The sequence below is a fragment of the Epinephelus moara genome, chromosome 16 (genome assembly GCF_006386435.1).
Source record: "Epinephelus moara isolate mb chromosome 16, YSFRI_EMoa_1.0, whole genome shotgun sequence".
NCBI classification, from domain to species: domain Eukaryota; kingdom Metazoa; phylum Chordata; class Actinopteri; order Perciformes; family Serranidae; genus Epinephelus; species Epinephelus moara.
The window spans coordinates 22,781,470-22,800,296 of NC_065521.1; the positions used below are offsets into that span (position 1 = coordinate 22,781,470).

Genomic DNA, 18,827 nt, shown 5'->3' on the forward strand with positions numbered 1-18,827 from the left:
TTAAACATGCAACAAGTCAAAAATGTGTTTTATCTGAAAGAAACATGCAATATCTACATCTAAGATCATAGAAAAATAGTCAACCAAGTGCAATGATGTCCTCCAAGATAATATTTGCCACTTTGTTTGCAGTAAACAAAGTTTGTTATTGTTTTTCAGTTTCAGCATTTTGGGCATTGGGGGGGCACGTGTCCCCCTCAATGTATATGGTGACTACGGCCCTGTCATGCATGTATAATTAGGCCTCAGTTGTCTGAGTGCGCAAAGGTGAAGTACGCTGGTCTTGTCATACAAAGTTTGATGGAGTGTCAACTGGACAATATGGAGATATTTGCATCTTGAAAGCCGGACTACAAATGTGGATAGACAGGGAGAAACATACGCAAGCCTAAGACGTGGTAAGATACGATATTCCTCACTATATGAAGTGACTGCTAACAAGATGGATTGTAAAGAAATTCGTCAGGTTTTTATTTTGTAGACAATTGATCTGGATTTATATGATGGGATGACAGCACAATGATGTGTGTGGTATCCCTGGAAAGCTCTGCTCTGGCGCTTTCATGTGATATGCGTGGCATTTCTGTGCAACCCTGCATTCGCGAGTAATCCATCCAAGAGTAATGTGTGTGCAAAGCTGTATGAAAGCTCTGTTATACATCATTTTAGTGTAACTTCATCATTTTTTTCGCTGTGAAAACATTGGACTACCAACAAGTGCTTGGCGGAAAGCTATGATTCCGCTGTTTCACGTGATATGCGTGGCTTCTCGCTATGACGCACGGTTGCGGAGAAAATCAATAGAGAAGAACAGTTGTGACTTTGGACGCACTATGCATTGTTCGGGCCCATAGGGTTAATGAAAACCTGGTTCAGAAAACTCCTCATGCTGGCTGAAGGTTCACCCTCCAACGACACAAATGGTCCTCAGCATGCAGCCAAGGCGACAAAGCAGTGGCTCAGGGACGACTCTGTGAATGTCCTTGAGTGGCCCAGCCAGAGTCCACACTTGAACCCACTCTTACAACTCTGTAGAGACCTGAAAACGGCCGTTCACTGACAATCCCCATTCACCGAGTTTAAAAAGATCTGCAGAGAAGACAGGCAGAAAATACTCAAAGGTGTACAAAGCTTGTTGCGTAATACTCAAGAGGACTCAAGGTTATAATCACCGCCAAATGTCTTTCATTTAAGACTAATGGAGGCCGCTGTGCTTTTAGGAACCTTTAATGCAGCAAAAATGTTTTAGTAGTCGTCTCCAGATCTGTGCCTCCACACAATCCTGTCTCTGAGCTCTGCACTCTTACACTGACCTCATGGCCTGGTTTCAGCTGTGATATGCATTGTAAGCTATGAGGTCTTTTATATACACGGGTGCTTGCCCTTCCAAATGATGTGCAAACAAATGAATTTATCACAGATGGACTTATTATATTTATAATACAAATACACTAAAAAAAACAAGTTTTTGTTCCCTTTTTCACACATTTAAATTAAAGAAGAGATTTTATTCCTCTCAAGCTTTTGTGTATATATTTGTTCAAAATCATTGTTGGTGAGCACTTCTCCTTTGCAAAAACAATCCACCCACCTGACAGGTGCTGCATATACAGATGCTAATTAACAGCATAACAACACAGGTTACAATAAAAGGCCAGTTAGCACAGTTTACAGTTCAGATGAGGACCCAAATGCAGAACTTGATGCAGGCAGCATGACTAAACAAAATGCAAGCTTTAATAGCAAGTTGCTTACAGCGAACAAAAACAGGCAGGCAACAAAAACTGTAGAACAGTCTAAACAAAATCTAAGTACAAGGGAAAACGATACAAAAACTAAACTAGGAACAAACCAGGATGGCATCAGGAACACAAGAGACAGGGTACACTAGCAACAAAGGAAGAAGGTCTGAGAATGACACAGAGAAAACACTCTGACTAAATACAAAACAGGAGGAGAATGTCAACAAGGGAAATGTGACAGCAGGGCTAATGAAGGATCCTGCTGACAATGACGAGCATGCAGATGAGCGTCACATTTTCAGACAGTTTCTTTGGTAGTGCGAGTCAACTGTTGCATCAGCTGTCTACATAGCTGGGCTGGATGATATTGCAAATTTAGATGCTGTTTATGAAGGTCCTGAGGTGACATGGTCTGTATTTGAAAGACTGGTTGGATGTTCTGACAAATTCACGGAAAATACATTGCAATAGGCTTATGGTAGTGAAATGTACATATAGTTCCAGGGAAACAGCTCTGGTGGACATTCCTGCAGTCAACATGCCAACAGGACGATCCCTAGAAACTTGCAGTATTTGTCACATTGTGACAGAACTACACATTTTTGAGTGGCCTTTTATTTTGATCAGCCTAAGATCTAATATCAGTATCTCGATATGCCATACCAGTCACATGGAGGATTATCTTTACAAAGTGCTCACTAACACGGATTTTAACAAATTTGTGAACACAGCGTGAGAGAAATAAGTCTTTGGTTCTGCATAGAAAAAAAGTCTTGGATCTTTGACTTAAACTCAGAAAAAATGGAAGCAAAAACGTAAGTGTTGCGTCTATATTTGTATATATAGTGTATATATAGTGAAGTTTACCTAAGTTGCCAGTGAGCAAAATGTTACCTGAGTCCCCCAGCAAGAGGATTTTGTCTGTCTATGACATTTGTGCGACTGTCTATTCAAACTAAATGAAAAGAAATGTAACCATACACATTTGCCCCCCCCCCCCAATTTTATGAGGCCTGAAGTTATGACATCCAGTTAGACAACAGGCATGAAACCAGAATTGTTATGTTTAAATCAGAGTCTGTACCTTCTGGAGGAGGGGCGTTCTCAGGCCCCTGTGTAGTAGTGCCAACCATGCATGCAGAGGACTCAGAGGAGCTTCCTTGCTTCTCTTCCTCTTCAATCACACTGCCTTCCCTTAACAAAGAACTCAAATCTGCAAACAATGGAACCAGGTACATCATGAAGCCAACCATCAAAACATGAAGTCACTAATGAACATGCAATATTTTCTATCTCTGTACAGCCACTCTGTGTTAGGTTTGAGAATCACTGCCACCTGGTGGTAATATCACGCATGACACTGAGGTGGACAGAAATGTATGTTGCTGAAAAACACTTACAATGAGCGTTTAACTTTTAACAGTTTGACGTCAGCTGTACGTACCGTTTTGGCTTTGGAAGGGTGATATGTCAGGTGAAAAGCAGCTGCTGTAAATGGAAGAGTTTGACTTCACATGGAAATGTGATGACGACACAGAAGGGGACATGAGAGCGGGTTCTGGCTCTGCTGAGAAAAGTCGGAGTTTCCGGCCGCTGATGTTGAGGCGAGCGGGGCTGATGAGGGGCCGCCGTCTGGCAGAACCTGAACTGGATGTAACTGACCCAGCTACTGAGGGCGTTGGAGAGGGACCTGGGGATGATGGGCGGCTCCCGGATATCAGGGAAAAGTAGTCTGCCAAAAAAGACAACAAAAAAAGCAGTAAAAAATGTCAATCAAGTGCCCTGAAAGGGTTAGGAATTGTTTAATATTGAGGGTTAAATGATGATCACAAAAATCACTGGGGTTTTTTATACCTGACGACGGGGAGTCTTTGTAATGTGAGGCTGGTCTGCTTCCACTAAACAGGTAACCAGAGTCTGAAAATAAAGATAAAAAAAAGATACATCATTTACTCCAACCACGACCCAGGGCTCTTCGTAAACCTGTAGAAACACAACTATAAATTAAAGCTAATGTTTTGTGCCTGATAAACCTAAAAGAGAGTAACTTTAAGCTGACACATTTAATTTTAGAAGTTAGTGGTATGTGGTGGTGGTCTATCTGTCAGGTTATTTTATTAATTTCAGCCCCCAAGTGGGTAAAAATGATAAATGCGGGTAGAGCTGCAACTTTCCATTTTTTAATGATTAAATAATTGGGCAATCTGGATTTTCTTGATTAATTACTTTGTCCATAATAAGTTCAGATGGTAATAAAAAATTAAAATTACTTAAAGCCCAAGGTGACAACTTCCCATGGCTTGTTAATCACCTGCCAACAAAATCCAAAGATATTCAGTTTACTAACACACAAGACAAAGAAAAGCAGCCAATCCTCACAACATAGAATTTGGGATTAGGTTATTTTTGCTCAAACCATGACAAACGATTAATTAATTATCACAATAGTGCTGATTAACTTCCTGTCAGTGGACTAATTGATTAATTGACTAAACATTTCAGCTTTAAATAGGGCTTTTAATTTAAAGCTGCATTTAGCACAGCTCTTCAGTAGGTGGTAGGTTTAGCATCATATTACTTATGTGATAAATGTTCAATGGATATTATGAAGCAATTTTATTACACAATATAGAACCCATTAGTCATTATTATCTTACTGCAGATGTGTATCTGCATGCACGTTGGCCAATAAGTACAGAAATGCTGAAGATATGTCTGAGGCCAGTAACAAGCAGTGTTTTCATTACAGGGCTCGTCCTCCACAAGGCACTGGCGGGTATTTTTTTTTAAAACTGTATAATGTTGCGTTCACAAAAAACAAACAATTGAAAAAAAAAAGCAGATCCACATGAAACAGTACATGTGACATTAATCTATGCTAAGAAGCCAACAGTGAGTCAACAGAGAGTCTTTCCCGTATTCGCAAACAGTGGCATGACCCAGTTGTATGCCAGGCAGCAGAAAGTGAAAGAAAAACTGCATCTTATCAATTATAGATCTGTTCTGTATGCAATGCAAGACGCATCTCAAGATCAAACAGGTCTGAGCAGCTAAGGGACGCCATGCAACAAGAGCTGTGGGCAGCAGCAGGGTGAATATTCCCTCCTGCCCCTGCTGAAGGTCATGACCAGCTTCTTGAATAAATAATTAGCACTACTATAGTAATTATTTTCAGTTAGTTTCTTTAAGTTTAAGACCACAAAGAAAAGACACGGCACTAAATCTACTCACACAAGTCATGTTCAGATTATAGCTTTTTGTTTGTCAGAACTAACAGAATAAACAGAATAAATAATTTGAATGTTACCTGTCCTGGTGAGGGAGGGGATGGTGCCAAGGCAGAGAGCTCTGTTGAGGCGCCCGGGCAGAGAGGAGGGGGAAGCCTTGCGCTCGCGAGGACTCTGTTGGCGGTTGATGAGCTTGGAGAGGTTAGGTGGTGGGGTGGGGACAAAGGAGTCTGCCAGGTCTGGAGTGAGCAAAGGAGGCTGGCTGCTGAAGGGGGGCACTGCAGAGCTGCCTGCAAGGTATCTGCAACACAAGAGCAACGGAACGGTCTACTACCTGGAATCAAAATTATAAGAAGATTGTCACAAGGTCTTAACACTACACAACTCCATACAGAGCATTACAAATAGAGTTTTAAGGACACTGAATTTTCAATTTGTGATTGTATGTTTAAAGAAAGTTGTCTCCAGATGTGGTTTATCTTTTCCTCACAAATGTCACTATAAAACATTCTTGACATTAAAATATAAACTCTGCAATATGTGAAAAGTGCAAAGAGTCTGACAACAAATAGGTGCACAAACTGTGAACCATACAGCTCTAATACCCACTTAATGTGAGCACTGTATTAAAGGCGGCTGTCACTGAGATACTGCTGCAGCTGTCGGACAACATGCAGCAGCTGAAAGCTCCAACAGGACAAAAGCTCAAGCAGAAATGCTGCCCTCCAATACAACTCAACTCACACACATCTCCACACCATACAATCAGTGGCCCAAACATGTTATGTGTCAAAGTAGATGCAGATTATATTCAGTGGAAATAAAGATTTGTCTGTCTATCAAAAAAGACAGCAGTCCTGGTCAACATAAAGCTGATATATTCCTTTAACTAAAATGCTCTGTAATAAAGCTACTTTTTTAAAAACAGAAGAGACATACACATGTGGAAACAAACAGAGAAGACATATTCTTTAAGCAGTTGTTTATTACATATCATGAACAGCAAGCATTCCTACAAAGTCTTCAAATTGGAGCCTGGCATTAAAAGAAAGACACCCAATTTCAGCATGTGAGCACCCAAACACGGTACGGTTCATTGGGTACAGTATGTATGTTGCAGGAAACCTTTCAACATGGACGGAGCTCCAGTTCTGAGGCTACTACACAATATATAAATACATAGTAAATGATCAAATTGAGATAGAGTTCATTAGCTTATTTATATTATATCTTGGAAAACCAAGTTATTGCTTAAATTGTGTATAAAGTATCAAGATTTGGCATTATAACCTTTAATATTTTATGTCTTAGTGTTTCTGCAACACACACACCTTGCTAAAACAAAGGTATGACAGTCTTGCTACAAACTTGATAACCATATAGTGCAGTAAAAATACAGACATTCACGACTACATTAGTAAAAGGTAGTAGGTCTACAGCTATCACTGTTAAAACACCACCACAAAATATGTTTGTGGCGACAGTATGATGCTACTGTTGCACTTGGCAACCTACATTTATGATTAACATAAAAGTTTATATCAAGTGCTTCTACAGCTAAACGTGTGACACAAATGAAGGTTAACAGTCGTACAGCTGATCAGGTAGTTACAGGAATCCTTTAAAATAAACACACAAATAGCCAAATACTCAGGCTAGATATTATTCATACATCACAGCATAACAAACATGCACACGGGAGCATTACAGCAAACACTTTCGCACAGCATGTAAAATTTTGGCAAAAATAACACTTTTTGATATGTACCTTACATATGCAAACAAAAGGTAATAATTACTGGAATATTGTATTTTTGTTACGATACAATTACAGCGAGGCGCAGACCAGCGTGAGCTTCAATGCAAGTCCATAAAAATGTCACAAAACTCTTCCACAGTGCACCATGATTTTTTCAAACACTTTCAGCTATTGTGCCTTCATCAGGTCGGAGAAGAGTTTTGAAACGTGTTTTGATTTTGACTAAATATTGTCTTTGTCAAAAGTTTAAAATGCAGTTTGTCACATGATTAGTTTACGAAAAGTAAAAAAGTACCTCAGTAATTACTGATCGATCACTGTCCAAGTGCTACAAATCCAATGCTAGAGCACTGTGTGGCACTGAAATACTTGCATTAGATTTTTCAAAGGCAGAAAAGATAAATCGCAGCTTAAAAGCTTGGAAATTGCGCTGTGTGAGTTAAGGGCTGGGCGATATGGACAAAAGGCTGTAAGTGGTTTTCCATGGCCTTTCAAATGAATCTAGTGGCAGAAAAAGATTTGAACAATTTAATTTATTTAGGCTATTTATCTTATTTAAGCACAGAGCATCAACAGAAAGGCCGAGGAAGGGAAGGCGCAAGACACACTTTGTCTGCATCGTATACGTCTTGTATATGAAATCTCTGTGTTGTCTCTGCATTTTTTTAAAAACAGATCTGTCGCCGCTGTCTCAATGTTACAAAATAGAATACAACTACCAAGAACGGCGATATGTGATGACCACCTCACAAACAGACTGGCAATGCTGCGCTGTACGTGTGCTGCAGTCATTTCATTCATCTCACAGACTGATTTAACATAGTACGTGCAACATATAGACCGATGTCACACTGTAGACTAATCAACAGACTGATTAAACAGAGGAGCAGCTCTGTGTCTCTCTGAGTGTTGCTGGAGAACCTGTGAGTGAGTGGGGTGGAGCTGTGCGGAGATTGTGAGACAGGAGAGATGCACACTGGCATGCACTATGGAACGCAACTTGACCCTATATCAAGATAAACGGGGTTCTCTACATTTATATGCTTGTCTGAAAATATATCGAAATATCGCTCATAGTCGTACTATCGCCCAGCCCTATGCGAGTTGTAGAAATTGTGCACAGACGATTATTTCCTCATAACCCTACAAACAGCATCTTTCATATCTTATATTTGGCAGCGCTTTTGTTGCAAAAATCCACAGTTTAAAGCTTTGAGACGACTACACTGAAGGCGCTGGTTTGAGAACATAACTCCAACTACAGGAAAGCACAACGTGAAATTTAACCCCACAGTTACAATACGCTACCCACCAAATACAGTCTATTAACACAGCTACTAGTTCGTAACACCTTTTCACATTAATGTCAAAAAATGACCCCCCTTCTCTTAATACATTCCAAGAAAGTAAAACAAAAAAGGGCTGACTTGCATAAATTGACGAGAGGTAAATGTTAGCACATGCAACTAGTACGTCCATCAGTGTTTTTAATACATCAACATGTTAGAATGTTGGTGAGTAATTAAGGGAAGTAACAGTTAAGTGCTAAAAAAAAAATTCTGGCTGTAAATGGTAATGCAGTGCTTCTTTCTTCTTCTTCTTGGTTTATTTAAATAGAATATGAAAAGGATAAGTCCAACATCTTACTTGAGACTTGCTTGAATCTATTAAAATCTTATAAACTTACTTTCCATGTCAAACTATAACTTTGATTTTATACGCTCTGCAGAGAACTTGGTTGGTGCTTGCAGTTCTATATAACACTTGAAATACTTCCTGCTAACGTCTATATTCAATGTAAGAGTTGAGCACTTCATGTTTGATCGCGAACTGATACAACAAGGAGACAAAAATACCACCTAGACATGATCCCTTCAAGCAAATATTGAGACAAACCAAGTATCTGCCTGGTAGGCACTATTTTAAGCATTAGCTTTCAGCACAGCAGAGAGTAACAAGGCATGAATTTGTACATGGATTATCTGTTAACAATGATCAAGGACAAACTGAAGCATGATCCAAATGGAAATCACAGAGGCACAAGATCTCAACAGTGTGTTAAGAAGAAGAGCAGCAAACAGCAAGACCTTTGAACTATAACAGAATTTGGGAACTGCATTGATGAACAAATGAGTGCTTTTCCCAGGCAGCTAAGTGTTTAGATTTTCAAATAAGCATATGAACCTCACACTGCCATGTTTAACTTCCCCATTGTTCAAACAAAACAGGAAAAGGGCCACTGTTAGGACTGATGACGAGTCACACAATTTGTATGCAGAGGCTGTCTGGATGAAAATGCAATGGCAGCCACTTCTCTACAAAGATACCAGACATATGAAGATACCTCCCAGCTCTGGCTTGAGAAATGATCAGTCGCTTCAGCAGAGACGCTCTATTCTTTAGAGATTCCTCACGAACATCAGTTATAAATAAAAAAGTGGCTTCAAAGAGGAATACTTCCTGGAAATATCCAAGGTCGTTCTTTGTTTAAAACTTGTAGATGATGTGGCGCAATATAGGAGCGATGTGATTAATCAAAAGCCACATCTTGAGTTTGGCCCAGCAGTCTCTTCACGTATTAGTATTTCATGCAATGAGCTGGAGTTAGTAAATGATTTTCAACCCACAGCTACACCATAGTGTTAATAAATGAATGAGTACATTCAAAATGCTTTAAAACATTATAACATAGTGTAGAATACATAGTTTAGTTTAGTACTAGTTTGGTACTTCAACGTTAAAATCCCATTATATTGACTTAAAATCAGTCAGTCAGTCCACCACACACTTGTTATGGTTAGTAAGAAATTATCAGTGCAACCAGTAATAGATTAATAAACACGATGAAATTGAGAGGCAGAATTTCCCACAAAACAAAATCTGTAAAGTCTTCTTGAGAGTTGGTAACTTATAATACTTTAGTAGTGTTCGTCATAATTCCTTTTTGATTACATGATTCCGAAAGACTGCTACATCAGTTTATCACATACCCCTTTTCCACCAACATGGAACAAGTACCGCTCTGGTTCCTGCACCTACTTTTAAACCCTTTAGAGCATTATGATCAAAAATAAAGTGGTTCTTAACCCCCCCAAAAAATTGGTTCTCAGGGGAAACCAAAAAATAGCAGGTTTTTCTTATACTCGTGTGGGAATTGTGACATCAGTGAATGTGCCATATTGTACAGATAAGAAAAAGAGGACGGAGACAGCAACAACAGAGAAGTAACGTGAGAAATCGTCATAAAAAAAAGAGCAGGTGCAGTCTTATCAATAGTTGGTCCATGCTTGTTTTTATAAAGACAAAAACAAAAACAAATGTCTGTAGTAACAGAACAAAAGCTTGCAGATTATCAAAGTGATCTGCCATTTTTGTCACTACTGTTTACTTTAATTGTGCATTGCACAACGCCACTTGTTGATGACACATCCTTGAATACAATGGCTCAGCTCAAAACACTTCATACTATGCTAGATAGTACCAAGGTTTCAAGCACCTCGAGTGAAACCGATTCAAGAACCGGCGCTAATTTGGTGGAAAAGGGGTATCATTTAACAGTCCTAAAACAAAATATCTAACAGTGAGTCGGAGACAACTCTGTTACCAACCAGAGAGATTAAGAATTGTGTCATATTCATTTCATAATACCTTATTTTTTGTGTATTTATACCCTTTACTACTACAAGGTTGACTTTTTTAACACACGTCAGATGTGCACGTGTGCTAGCAGGTGAGGTTTTGATGTGATTTAGCATGTAGCACTAGTGTTTTGTTCCCATTGTAGGCCACACACACAATCCTATGTTGCACATGTCGTAACCTCACAGTCATTCACACATAGCAGAAAAAGAGGGGGTTATGAGTAAAAAAAGTGAATTAAAAACGGCTTGTTCCTCACTCTTTTACAAAACATTTGTAGAGTATGTTTTGAACACAAACTTCTCCTGGAAAGAGGAGCCTTTACAAATTCCCATGTTTCAAACACAACTTGAACATCACTGCTCAGATTCTGACCTTCGATATCTGGCTCTTCTTGGACCCTGCGGTTTGCGAGTTGCCACAGCAGCGGCAAAGCTGACTAGGCAACAGAGGGAGACCGCACTGAGCTTGGCTGTGTCCATCCAGTCAGAGGCGTCGGTCAAGTAGCTCTCAGCCAGGTGGAGGCACAGGATGAGGAACCACAGGACAGAGGCCACAGCATCAATTCTCCTCAATCTGAAAATGCAGCAACACATGAGCTTGTAGTCTGTTTTTGCTTAAATTAAATTTGTCTGGGATTTCCAAATGCTAACAAAGAGGCGTTACTGCTTACCTCACAGGTCCTGCTAAGAAGATGGCAGTGAGACAAGTCAACAGGCCGACAGAGACTACAGCTAGCTGGTTGTCCTTTCCGTGCTGCCACACCAGCTTGGCATTTTCTATGGCCTTGTCTGGCACCAGCTCCAGCAGATCCTGCCACACTGGCACGCCTCCACTCGTCTCGTTGTTGGGGGCAGATTCATTCTGGGGTTTAGGCTTTGGAGGAATGACCCCACCACTTAGTGTTTGTGGGCCACTGACTGAAGTAGGCTGGGATTGCATGTCACACAAAGACGTAGCAACTAGGAAAGCACATATCAGGAAGGCAAGGGCCCGTAACAGTATGACCCCCGTGGGAGAGGACACAGAATAGGAGCTCTGTGGGAGAGAGAAGATCATTTCAATGTGAATCCTGACATTTTCACAACATGTGGAAATCATTGAGCTATGCAAACATAAATGCTGACATATAATAAAAACAGGCACCAAAATGCCAATTAAATAAAACCAACTGAAAATGCCTCTTTTGGCACCTAACCTCAGAGATGTACTGAGGGCTTAGACTGGTGAAATGTGTCAAAAAATATGAAGTATTTAGGACTGTAATTATAACAAATGTTGCGGAGAAAAAAAACAAAAGCCTATGCATTCCATATGTGACATAATTATTTAATTAAAGCATAATAAAAATAACCAAATCTCCCCAAGAGAAACAAGACCCATCCAAATAAAGTTTAAATATCTTTCTTTAAGTTATAGAGCTTCACTAAGCCTGACATTAGTGGTGCTGTGTAACTGGAGTTATGAAGTTAGTTGACAGGTTGGTTTAACCCCGGGCTTATCAGTTCAACTTCGAGCATGGGAGCATAAAAGATGGAGTTAGAAATTACAAGCCAAGCACATGCACTATAACCAGATCAGATTAAAGGGAGATTTATCTTATTACGATTGGAAATGAAAGTGTTTACACTTTTACTATACTTTATTGAGGTGGCATAAAGTAATATAAAATAAGATAAAACAGATACCTGTAAAATACTAAACTACTATAAATACTAAACTACAGTGAGATCAATAGGCCGCATATTAAAAAGTAATAGGTCATAAATAGCCATGGACATTTCAAGTGTAGCGACATGTTGAGTAGTTTACAAAATTGTGAAAAATAAGAACTGACTGACAATTATGCCCTTATACCTCAAGATGAAAAATATTTTAAATGTTAAAGCAATAACAAACCATCATCAAAAAAAAGTTCAAATTTTAGGCAGTTTCCGTTTCCCAGGCTTAAACAGAAACATCACATACATAAAGCTTAAAGAAAATAAATTCATGCCTGATTAGGTCACACTACTGGAAATGTTGCGTCTAATTTACAAGCAGCTACAATACTAAACAAATGAGGATATCTTTTTTAATAAAATGCTACAGTTGGTATACCTTCCATTTATAATCACCATCCTAGTGAGTAAAAAGATATCAAAGATTTTGTATTCACACGTCCAACTTTGCAAGAGTGGAGGAATAAAAACCTGTTTTCAAATCTCATTGATAATCACTGATTTCCTCTTTGGCTGAAATGTAAACATTTTTCACATGCAGAATATGGTTACCCATCAAGCCTTACCGTGTTTAGAGTAAATTCATTCATTCAAACACACCTTGCTGCGTGGTGTCTACAGATTGCACTGACCTTTACAAAGCCCTTGTCTGATTCTCGGTTGCGTCGAAGCTGATGGTTTAGGAGCACGGTTCGAAGCTGACGATTTTGATATTTGAGGTAGTACTCCACTGCTGTCTGACACGGCCTGCATAACTTATAGGTCTGCTCCAGGTGGTGTTTGTAGGCATCAATTTCCTCATCATAGTTCTCCTACAAAGGACACAAAAACAATAAATTTAATGTTCACAGTTGTCAGCCATGGTAACAACAAAGAAAGTGTTGCAGTGAACAGAAAAACAAAGCACATACATCATCCCTTGGGATAAATGAGCCCAACTGCTTGATCTTTACAGTCTGGTTGTTATTGCACTTCCTGCACAGCAGCATCTGACAGTTGACCCACTGCTGTGTCTTGGTTATCTCAGATGTGGGAAGGCTCCCAGACACCCCATGGTTCAGATGCTCCATGTACTGAGCGGGGATGGGTTTGTTGTAATCCCCATTCTGAAAAACAAGACACACAAGTAGGAATAAAATTACTTCACTGACATGCTAAGAAAAATAATTTGCAGGTGCCATGCATTTTTGAAACCTACCTCCTGAAAGCCATTGTACTGGTCACAGTTGGGACAGTCCCAGCAGTTCCTGTTCCCATAGGGCACCACTGTGTTTTCATTACAGAACCAGCAGTTCACATTTGCATGGGTCGGCTTCTTTCTGTAAATAAGAGATGGAGTAGTGATATGATGAAACATGATACTGATTATCAAACCAGCTGATGTATTTTTCTCGCAGTGGGATACTTAGAGTACATGGGTCTACAAGTATTATCATTATTATTATTGTTTTTATTATTATTATTATTATTATTATTATTATTATCATTATTATTATTATTATTATTATTTCAATGAGCCACAATTTGTCTTAGATGCCAAACAGGGGGAGTACACAGTCGACGTTCATGCCAATGTGTTTGGTAGTCTTTGACGTGCTAAAGTTTGGGAAGCCCTGGTGTTGTTTCACTTTGAATCAATATTTCATGAACCTATACACACAGTAGTTTCCAAAGACCCCCAAAAAACCTACAAGTGTGTGCATTCAAACAGTGAAAATTGCTACTTCTCCTAACTGTCGCAAAACTATCTGTCTAATAAGTTAGTTAGCAACACGGCTAGCAAAGGCAGCACACGGGCTAGCGTGTGGATAAACAGACGACTCTTTCAAAATACAAAACAAATCCAGATACTTTGGTTAGCAACGTCATTTCTAGTGTGTCACATTTTAAAAACACAAATGCAAATGTTGAACACTGTTTGCTAACTTGTGCTGACGTGAAACTAGCTAAAAACATACGCCGCGGTGCAAAACCTTGAAGTTACCTGGTGGCTATTTTGTATATGAGCGCTCCAGCGGCGACAACCGCCGTAGCTCCGACTCCGCTGTACATTAATTCAGGATACTCCAACAGAAGCTGGTTAAACGCCTCCATTTTCACTGAAATAAGCGATTCGTGAGCTAACTAGACATGAGAAATACAGTGTTCTTTTGGTACCGCGAAACACGGCGCGAGAGCGCACGCGGTAAACGATCCTCTTTTGTTCACGCCCATGTAACGGAAACGGAAGCTGCGTAACTTCCTGGACGCGTTCCAATATGTATTATTCACTCCTGCTTGTGGACTGTACCGCTCTATAAAACCACCCACGATTAAAGCATTATGGAAATTATAATATTATCACCATATTTTGAGCGTTTAAGCTGGAGGCATGTATTGAAATCAAAATAAATCACACATTTGTTTGATTTTAGGAAACACGTAGTGAAGTAAAAAGGGAGTTTGATAGTGTTGGAATGTGGGAAGAGTCCTTTTCTGCCTGATTTTCCCTCTCATAGTTTGCTGCTGGGAGAATTTCACCTTAAACCTTTAATACTGTGCACATTACCATTCTTTTAATAAATTTATTACTCAATTTATATGCTGTCAAGAGCAATTATTTTCTGAATCATTAGCTACTGATATAGCTGCACCCTAAAACCTATCATGCAAAATATCACTAGCCAGTGGCTGAAAAGCAATAAACACATTTACTCACCTACCACATAGTTTTGAAATAATGAACTTTAATTGAGTATTTCCATTTTTTACACTTCTACTCTATTACAATTCAGAGTCAATTATTGTGCTTTTTACTCCAGTATTTATTTTAGTCACTAATTACCCTGCATTTTCAGATTAATAACACATTAAGATATATAATCTACAAATAAATGTTTAAGACATGAGGCAGGATAATTAAAATCCTTACCTTTACCAGCTGCTACAATAACGTGATGAAGCCTGCACACTTATGCATCAACAAATATAACCCCATAATAAAATATTCTAAAATGAGCCATACTGCATGATGAGTAATTTGTCTTTCTCATTTTTTTTGCTAATGCTTTTGTCCTTTTACATAAGTAGATTTTTAATGCATGACTTTTAACAGAGTAGCCTATTTTTAGAAGATCTGAGTACTTCTTTCACCACTAGTCATGGTAAGAGACTGACATATCTTACTCGGGTTTTGAGAACATTTCTTTGAATCATTTCAACAAAGCCTATAGCCTATATCTTGATAGATTAACTATGTATCAGTTCTATGCATGAATTGCAGTAGAATTATCACTTAAGCTTACACAGCAGGCCTACATTTTATACTTGAACAATTAAAGATATCTCTCTAATAGTTTTGTATTATTAGCCTACAATGAATGAACAGAAAAAAGCCATAATAAATAGTAGAGTGAGGCAATTAATGAGAGTATCTGATGCAAAAATAACATTTTATTTTTAACAAACGCATTAACATCAAGTAAACATTCACGAGTAAGAAAACTGATCAGTGCTTCTCCCAGAGAATTCCATAGTATGAAATAAAATAAATAAATAATATTCTTACAAACGAATAGGCCTTTACAGTAATAATGATAAAACAAACAAGAAAGAAATAAAAATGCAAAAATAGAAAACATAGGTTTAACTCATTTTTAACTGTAGCCTATAAAAAAAAACCTTAACCAAAAGCTTATTTCACATTAACAAATGTACAGTTTATTAAAATAGCTACAGAACAGTGAGGGTAACTTCAGCACCTGACCAAGGCATGACAACCCGACGCAACGATGAAACAAGTGAACATAGTCCGTGAACTGGCTGAATGATAATGAAACCCTACTCAAACGAATATGGCAGCGGTGCCTCCGCCTGTCTTCCGTACGCGAGGGTCTGGTAGCTGCACGCCACCGACACGGTGCCTCCGCTGGGGCTCATGGGCTGGGTCACTCCGCCGTAGGGGCAGCCGTTGTGGGGCACAAGCACGGGCGGGTGGTGGTGGTGGTGGTAAGCGCCGTATGGAGTGTGATGGAAGTGGGAGGGCGGGCAGTAGGAGCTCACCGGGCCGCTGGGAGACACGCTGCGTGGGTGACCGGCGATGACCTGGGGTGTTGGGAATCCGCTCGGCTGGGACAGGCTCCAGGAGTTGCTCACATATGGCTGCAGGTAGAGGGGCTCGGGATAGTCCATGGAGTTCCCGGTCAGATAAGGCACGCTGGGGGGTCTGTAGGGTCTCCTCACCCTTCTCCGCCGCCGGTAGTTCCCCTTGTCAAACATGTCCTCAAATGCGGGGTCCAGCATCCAATAATTCCCCTTACGGTCCCCTCCATTGTCCCTGGGCACTTTGACGAAACATTCGTTCAAAGACAGATTGTGTCTAATGCTGTTCTGCCAGCCCTTTTTGTTCTTCTCATAATATGGGAACTTTGAGACGATATAATTGTAAATCCCGCTGAGAGTCTCTCTCTTGTCTCTGCTGTCCTTAATGGCCATGGCGATGAGAGCCACGTATGAGTACGGCGGCTTCACCTGCTGCCCGGTGTCCCCCGCACCCTCGGGCTCAGGCGGGGGCGAGTTGGAGCTGATGTCCAGGAGCTGCACTCTCTGGGGTTCCTCCTCTGCATCCATGGCTCAGGTAGGCTATCTGCGTCCTGCTGTGGCAACGAGCTGCAGTCTGCGTGTGAACAAGTCAGCGCTGTGTGCAAGTGTCCGCAGGTGCAAACACTCCTCCCACAGGTACTCAGCGCTACAGTAAGTTTCCGTCTTTCATCTCGCCGCGGTTCTCACACCAGTTATGGCTTTGTGTGGGGTACTGAGAGATCTGCTTGGGTCACACGGGGGTCACAGAGTGGGTTCTCACGGACAGCCATCATAATGTTATCATAATAGAGAGAGGCCGTTAAAGATCAAGTGGCCCGTGTCTTCACATGCAGGGTTTGATGTTCACTGTGTTTAATAATGTTGTAGGGGTCACTTGCAGCACATGGACGTGTTGAACTCTCCTGACCAATGAAAAGCAGTTCGCACGTGTATTGAAGATTTAACAGTTTACAGCACAGTAATACACTTTACAGATCATGCCGTCAGATCAAGACATCAGAAAGAGGATCGCTGACACACACACACACACACACACACACACACACACACACACACACACGACCAAAAGAAGGTCAAGAGGTCAAAGTCATGTGCACCTCAGTCTGCTCTTGCATTAATGTTCATGGAGGAAACAACCAAGACCTTACATTAAAAAATATGAAATTAATAAACCCCATCCTAAATTTCAGGATATGTGAACATGCAGGATATTGTTTTACATTTCTTTAACCCTTTGAAACCTGAGCAGATTGGCTTTATATTTTTTTTTTAAAACATGGGAAGAAGGCAATGAGAAATTTGGGAAATTACCTGAAAATTATAGCAAGATATTGAAACGTTATAAGAAGGAACTTTAGTTTTAGTAATGAAGAAATTATCTAAAAATAAGCCAAAACAGCAAAGAAAAAAAGAAGAAAAAAGACAAAAACAAACCAGACCAAATCAACAAGGAAATTACCTGGAAAAAAGCAAAAAAATAAAATAAAATAAAATAAAATAAAATAAAAAGAAAATTACCTAAAAAATAGAGAAGAAAAAAAAAATAGAAAATTACAAAAAAACCAAAAACAAATAATATGTATATTTATTTTCTGTAACGTAATTTAAAAAAGAAATAAATAATAACTGATGATTTTCTAATAACACTTTTCTACTAATGCTGATTGCCTTTTTCCTGTGTTTTATATAGAATTCAAACTAATTTCTTCAGGTTTGGATGGTTTGAAAGCTTGTGAAAGGCATTTGAATGCAACACAAAAAAAATGGATGTGATACAAGTTTTAAAGGGTTAACTGAGGTGATGGTGTAAGAAGTGCACATATTTTTTTTAACTTAAGTGGCAAAACCACAGTGTAAAAGAAACTCTACAAATAAAAGTAAGGCATTCAAAATTTTACTTCGCACAAAAATATTTACACCAATATATAAATTTATATATTTTTTTTTATTTTTTTTATGATTCAGATTTTTATTGTTTTCCTTAGGGTGGTACATGACGGTTCTAGATGTCAAATGATACATTCAGTCTTGACTAACGAAAATTATACAAATAGGATAATAGAGATCCGTACATGAGGGGGTGCCGCACCAGTCTCACTCCACCAAAAAACAGTCAAAATAATAACATTAAATTTGAATCCTTGAGCATGGTTAGTCATTTTAGTCAACGTAGATTCATAAGAGGCAGTTTTTAACATGTAGGTGACCCATTCTTTTACGTCTTTACATTTATTTTTCATAAATCTTATATCAGTGGTGCTTTTGGAAGTTAAAGTACCAAAAGCTCTCATTGTGTAAAATGGACCATTCCAGTTATTGGATTGTCATTATTAACACTTATCATTATTGCTTTCATTTGATAGCTGATTTTTAATTGAATTGAATTTTAATTTGTCTATATACTGCTGGGTAGTTTACCCCTGAGGATTAATAAAGTCTTATCTTAATCTACAATGATACGTCATATTTTATTTGTTATTATATTTTGTATTATTAATTAAATTGTTGTATGAAAATTAAAGTATTAAATTCATTTTGTAAAAAGTACAACATCTGCATCTGAATTGTAGATGAGTAGAAGTAAGATAAGATAAGATAAACTTCATTGTCCCAAACTGGAAATTTGTTTTGGGCACAGGATGCATAGCAGATAAAACCA

General features: G+C 39.1%; 2 protein-coding genes across 3 annotated transcripts in view; both read right to left on the reverse strand.

Annotated features, from left to right (window-relative positions):
• The window catches only part of tmem201 (transmembrane protein 201), a 17,973-nt gene extending 3,675 nt beyond the window's left edge, over positions 1-14,298 (reverse strand). Inside the window, exons 1-10 of one of the 2 annotated variants that reach the window (XM_050063943.1) lie at positions 14,073-14,298; positions 13,287-13,407; positions 13,000-13,194; positions 12,721-12,900; positions 11,041-11,405; positions 10,743-10,943; positions 5,050-5,270; positions 3,597-3,659; positions 3,187-3,474; positions 2,827-2,955 (exon numbers count right to left, since the gene is read on the reverse strand). In XM_050063943.1, the coding sequence (XP_049919900.1) occupies positions 2,827-2,955; positions 3,187-3,474; positions 3,597-3,659; positions 5,050-5,270; positions 10,743-10,943; positions 11,041-11,405; positions 12,721-12,900; positions 13,000-13,194; positions 13,287-13,407; positions 14,073-14,182 (1,873 nt within the window). In that variant the 5' untranslated portion in view covers positions 14,183-14,298. Of the gene's footprint in view, positions 1-2,826; positions 2,956-3,186; positions 3,475-3,596; positions 3,660-5,049; positions 5,271-5,936; positions 10,944-11,040; positions 11,406-12,720; positions 12,901-12,999; positions 13,195-13,286; positions 13,408-14,072 lie in introns of those variants that run through there. The other variant, XM_050063944.1, reaches the window with a different exon arrangement.
• A 1,281-nt stretch (positions 14,299-15,579) lies between these two features.
• foxl2l (forkhead box L2-like) lies at positions 15,580-16,744 on the reverse strand. The gene has a single exon (XM_050065308.1). The coding sequence runs from the start codon at positions 16,694-16,696 to the stop codon at positions 15,908-15,910; it is 789 nt and encodes a 262-aa protein (XP_049921265.1). The 5' UTR covers positions 16,697-16,744; the 3' UTR covers positions 15,580-15,907.
• Between the last annotated feature and the right edge of the window lie 2,083 nt (positions 16,745-18,827).